This window comes from Eurypyga helias, unplaced genomic scaffold (assembly GCF_000690775.1).
Source record: "Eurypyga helias isolate BGI_N326 unplaced genomic scaffold, ASM69077v1 scaffold13315, whole genome shotgun sequence".
Lineage (NCBI taxonomy): Eukaryota > Metazoa > Chordata > Aves > Eurypygiformes > Eurypygidae > Eurypyga > Eurypyga helias.
The window spans coordinates 770-6,022 of record NW_010249563.1 but is presented as its reverse complement, the minus strand read 5'-3'; the positions used below and the strand labels follow the sequence as shown (position 1 = coordinate 6,022).

Below are 5,253 nucleotides of genomic sequence, written 5' to 3'. Positions count from 1 at the left end.
TTGTGTAGGGCGCGGGTGACCTGGTGGGGCCTGCCGTAACCGTCTTGTATAGCCTGGGTGGGAGCTCTCATACCAAGTCCAGACTTCAAAGGCACCATTCTAATACAACAATGGCCTGCGGTTCCGCGCGCACAAGGCACTTCAATTTTTCTGTTCCCCAGCTGCCAAATAGGGATGAAACTATTCGCTTTCTCTCCTGTTTTGAGCTTGCGGTGAACAGTCCGAGCGTGGCTTTGAGGGCTCATCTGCAAACCTCGTAACCATGTTTGCACGCAGGTGCTCGCGCCCGGTGTGGGTGCCTTGTTTGAAACCAGCTCTGCTTGCACCCACAGTTTGGAGACGCAGGGTTGCGGCTTCTCTCTGAACACCTCACGATGCTGCAAGTGCTCAACCTGTGCGAGACTCCCGTCACGGACGCCGGGCTGCTGGCACTTAGCTGTGAGTGACCAAAATAAGCTACAGAGCAAAGTGACGTGCGTTTGGAGGAATTCACGTGGGTTCAGATAGAAGATTTGATTTCTTGGCTGCCGCAGTGCTGCTTCCGCAGGGATTTGGGACAGGCTGTGGTTGTGTTTGGGTTTCAACGTCCCTCCTCCCAGCCCGTTCAGTGGCCGGCGAGCTGCGGGCAGGGGCAGCGGAAGGGTGAGCTGAGCCTGCCGACGCTCAGTGACCTGGTCCCAGGCCGTACCCTGGCTCTTGCCCCTGACTTTGCCGATGGCACTTGTCTCCACCTCACGTGGTGACCTGTTGCCCTGGGACTTCCTGGCTTTTTTCACGTGTCCTCGTGCGGCTGTCCCCGCTGGCTGGGAGTCTGACCTTGCCGTGCGGGAGGGGAGGGTTGCAAAGCCGTGTAGCAACAAATTAGTGAGTTTAGCAACCGTGTGCAGCAGGTTTCCTACCCTCTCTGGCATTTTTTTGTTCCTTCTTTTTTTGGGGAGGTGAAACTCTCTCCTTAATTTAAGCAGGGCAAGGCAGAGCGGGGCCGTCTGAGCAGCGTTCAGGATTGCCCTGTGCACTGGGAGCTGCTCGACATGCCAGAATGAGACCCTTGCTACCTCCAGCAGTGTATGATGAACCTTGCCTGTTGGGTTTAAAGGGTTCCTTTAATACGTTTGATCCTACACAGACGTGCCAGGCAGGCCTGTAGTTATGGCTCATCCTAGGAAACTATTCTGCTAAGTACTGGAGCCCAAAATGGAAATGGTGGGGGGAGGAGAGAGGGAGGACTGCTCGGTCAGCAGGGCCCCTGCGTGCACCAGGCCGAGCGCAGAGAACGGGCACTGTTCACAATACTGTGCAGGAAACTGATTATGAGAAGTTGCCTGAACTCCTTTGAAGTCAGCGGACTTAAGCATATGCTTAATGGCCCTTCCTAAATAGGGACTTTTTCCTGGATGAGGGCCCAAACAGCTGTTTATCCATTCGTACTTCTATACACTATTCAGCTTTTTCCTGAGAGTGCTGCACAGTCATGTCTTGTTTATGCTTTGGCCTACTGTAAGCCTGATCCTTTATGGAAATGCAGCGTGATCATAAATCTCTGTGTGTGTTCTCTTTTAGCCATGAAGAGCCTGTGTAGTTTAAATATGAACAGCACCAAACTTTCAGCAGATACCTACGAAGATCTCAAGGTATTTCTGAATTGCATCCACTAACAATGAGAAGTAGCTGGCCCAGGAGGACTTGCAGATTTAGGAAATGCACGGTGCTAGTGCCTAGAGCAGAGAGAACTGGCCCCGTAGGGTGGGTAGCATGAAAGTCATCTGAAGGGGGTGAAGTGGATTATTCAGGACAAGGGGTAATGGGTTTAAACTGAGAGAGGGGAGGTTTAGTTTGCACATCAGGAAGGAATTCTTCCCGGAGAGGGTGGGGAGCACTGGGACAGGTTGCCCAGAGAAGCTGTGGATGCCCCATCCCTGGGAGTGTCCAAGGCCAGGCTGGATGAGGCTTGGAGCAACCTGGTCTAGTGGAAGGTGTCCCTGCCCGTGGCAGGGGGTGGGACTGGGGGGGCTTTAAGGGGCCTTCCCACCCAAACCAGTCTGTGATTTTATTCTATGATTCTGTTGTGGGGACTGAAAACAGCATTCTGAGGTTGCTGGCTTTGATGGATTCCGGAAACATTTGATATGCTGAATGGATGAGTATGAGATGGAATCAGAACCTGGATCTTTACACCAGCCTTGCCGACAGTAAAGGTTTCATAAATAGGGGCGTCTTGGCTGTGTCCGATGAGGATGCACAGGTAAAACCTAGTGCACAGCTCCAGAGCCGTGTCCTGTGCTGTTAACAGGACCAAAAGTAACATGTGTGAGCAGCATTACAGGCTTTGGTTCAGGACGCACAGGGAGAATTACAAGCATTGAGGAAGGTGCAAGATTACCTTGACCCCTCTTGGGCTGGAACTGGGCTTTCAACAGAAACACCCGCAGAAGTGCCCGCTTCCTGAGCTGGACACCTGAGACCCAACAGCCCCGGCTCTGGCGGTACCATTGGTGCTGTGAATCTCCAACTGCTTGGCAGGATGGTGTGAAGGGCTGGGATGTGGCTGCCGGAGGGGACCGGCCCCAGGGGGTTTCAGACAGAGACTCCCTGAGATGCGCTGGCTTGGGTGACTGGACGTGGGCTTTGTCTTCGCCCTGGTGTTGCGTGCGTCACACCTCCCAGAGCCTTACCTTACAAACCCAGGGATGAACCCCCACACGGCGTGGTCTTGTGTGGTGAAACCTTAGGCTGTGCCCAGTTTACTGAAAAGGGTCATGACCTTGGGTTGAGATTGGAACTTGAGGCAAGTCCTGGAGCTGCTCTGCTTTCAGAACTCGCTGCAAGCGTACGACTTCGGTTGTGGCTGTGGGGCCAGGGCTCCCCCGCGGACTCGGCTGCAACGCTGCTAGCACGCAAGTTTTCCAAACTTGTGTCACAATTGTGTATGCAAAGAAGTCGGCCTTGGAATTCACAGCTGGCTTGCAGATGGGTTCCCACAATGGAGCTTGTATCGGGCCCCGAGCGTGTTCAGACAATCAAGGTCAGCGCTGTATTTGGCCCAGGGCTCTGAAATCGAGTCTGTTGAAAGGCTCCTCCCGTCCTGCCCCTGCTCCTGAGCCCCCTCGCCACTAACTTCAGACCGAAACTCCCGTTTTCCTAACCGGTTCCCTCCGCTCTGGTGTTGCGTTGGAAGTGACTTGCCAGGGCAAACAGCGAAACTGGCTGTGAGCGGAGTCCCGGCGATGGCAGAGGGCGAGAGAAGCTGAGAAAACAGGCATACGTCACATTTTCCCCTCTCACCTCTTCCACTGAGGTTTGTCTTAGCGGCCGTTTTCGTAGAGCTCCGTGTGTGTTCGGAGAGAGGGGAGTCGTTTCTTTCCCTGGGGCACATGGTTGTAGGTCTGGTGAGAACAGCTCAGACTTCAAAGAACGTATTTTTGATACAAATCTTTCCTTCTTCTCCCCACGGTCTGCGAGAGCGTTCGGGGCACAAGCCGGTGATGACATTTCCTCCCCGCTCCATCCCCCACCCCTCCCAAACACGCTTGCACACACACAGACACCCACATATGTACCAGGCAGGCTGAACCAGACAATAAATAAACACCCACCACTGAAGTCATTATTGCCTAACCGAAAAATTATTTGCTGGCAGTGTCTGTAGGATTATGACTAGCTCTTATCAAAATATGCGTGCACATAAATCAAGGAGTGAGGTAATAATGACTCCTAGAAACTTCCAACTCCTCAATTATGCCCTAGCCTAATTAAACCTGTTTATTTGTTTTGAGAGAATTAGCTGTACAATTATGGTCAGAGAGCACGGAAACGGGATCGACGAGTAGGAACAGCGCAAACAGCCGATTCCCATCTGCCTCGCGCAGGGTAATTCAGGAACAACACGTGCAGATGCGGCGGAGTTGTGGAAGGGGGACCGCCACGACACTGAGAGTTTCTAACGCTGTCCAATTTTTGTAGTACACGGAGGGAAAACTCGAGGAATGACAGCGTGGAGCTGGAGGAGCGTGTGGCTGGCTGCTGCAGTCGGCGTCCGCTGCCCTCCTGGCAGGGTTTGACAAATTTTGCAAAGCATTTGTATGAAAAATAAAGGTGGGGGGCTGATCTTTGCCGCAGGTGTCACTGCGTTTTGTGTGACTCTGAAGGCTCCTCATCCTGTCCCTGTCCACAACCGTGTGCTTCAGCTCACTGCTGCTCTCGGCCTCGGCGCTCTGCGGGGTCAAGGTCGTCGCGCATCTTCCCGCGGCTTCGGGCCGGCACATCAATCCTCCTGGTTCGCTGTCGGCACAGATTCGACAGCAACGGGACTTGTTCCCAGAGAGGGTAGGGAGGCACAGGTTCCCAGAGATGTTGTGGATGCCCCATCCCTGGAAGTGTCCAAGGCCAGTCTGGATGAGGCTTGGAGCAACTTGGTCTAGTGGAAGGTGTCCCTGCCCATGGCAGGGGGTGGGGCTGGATGGGCTTTAAGGTCCCGTCCAACCCAAACCATTGCGTGATTCCATGATCCTCTGAACCTTTTTCCCCGAGTCCTGACCACGTGTCACTAATTCTGACCTTTTCCCACCCTCCTGACAGGCTAAACTACCCAATCTGAAAGAAGTGGACGTCCGCTACACCGAAGCGTGGTGAACTCTCCCTGCCTCCGACTCTTCTCTTTTGCTTCTCGCGAGAAGGAAAAGATTTTTAAAACAAACAGAGAAAAACAACCCGGAAAAAAAAACTTTTGGCTAATACCTGTAGAGCAGTGAGTCGTGGGACGTGGTGGTAGGAGTCGTGGTTGTGGGGTAGAGGAGTGGCGTTGTGTGTGTCGGGGTGGACGGGGCAAGCCTGGACCCGGCTGGATTCTTTCAGCTTTGTGATTTCAGAATCAACATAATTTAAATTGAAAAGGAAAAAAAAAAAAAAAAGACTTTGTAGCAGCAAGAGGATTATAAAGAGGAAAAAAACACCTTTGTGGATTTTATTTGCCTTTGTGTTTTATGCCGTGTGGAGACAAAAAAAAGAAAAATTCATTTCTCATTATTTACCCGGGTTCCTGTGGCTGGCACCCAGCCAGTCAAAGCTCTTCCTTCACCAGTTTTGCTCCAGAAAATCAAACTTACAGAAATCTCAAGAAAACCAAAACCAATACGATTTTCACCTCCCCCCATGTCCTTGCAGTTGTTATTCAAAGTAATTTTGTTGTACATAAGATTTACATAATGCACCTATTTAAGAAAATGGTTCACAAATAACAGGTCTGGGACCTGTCTT

General features: G+C 52.1%; 1 protein-coding gene across 1 annotated transcript in view; it reads left to right on the top strand.

Annotated features, from left to right (window-relative positions):
• Window positions 1–4,909, top strand: part of CMIP (c-Maf inducing protein) — a 62,535-nt gene extending 57,626 nt beyond the window's left edge. Inside the window, exons 18-20 of the mRNA XM_010151409.1 lie at window positions 333–438; window positions 1,561–1,631; window positions 4,576–4,909. Of these exons, the coding sequence (XP_010149711.1) occupies window positions 333–438; window positions 1,561–1,631; window positions 4,576–4,629 (231 nt within the window). The 3' untranslated portion in view covers window positions 4,630–4,909. The remainder of the gene's footprint in view (window positions 1–332; window positions 439–1,560; window positions 1,632–4,575) is intronic.
• The last annotated feature ends 344 nt before the right edge of the window (window positions 4,910–5,253 follow it).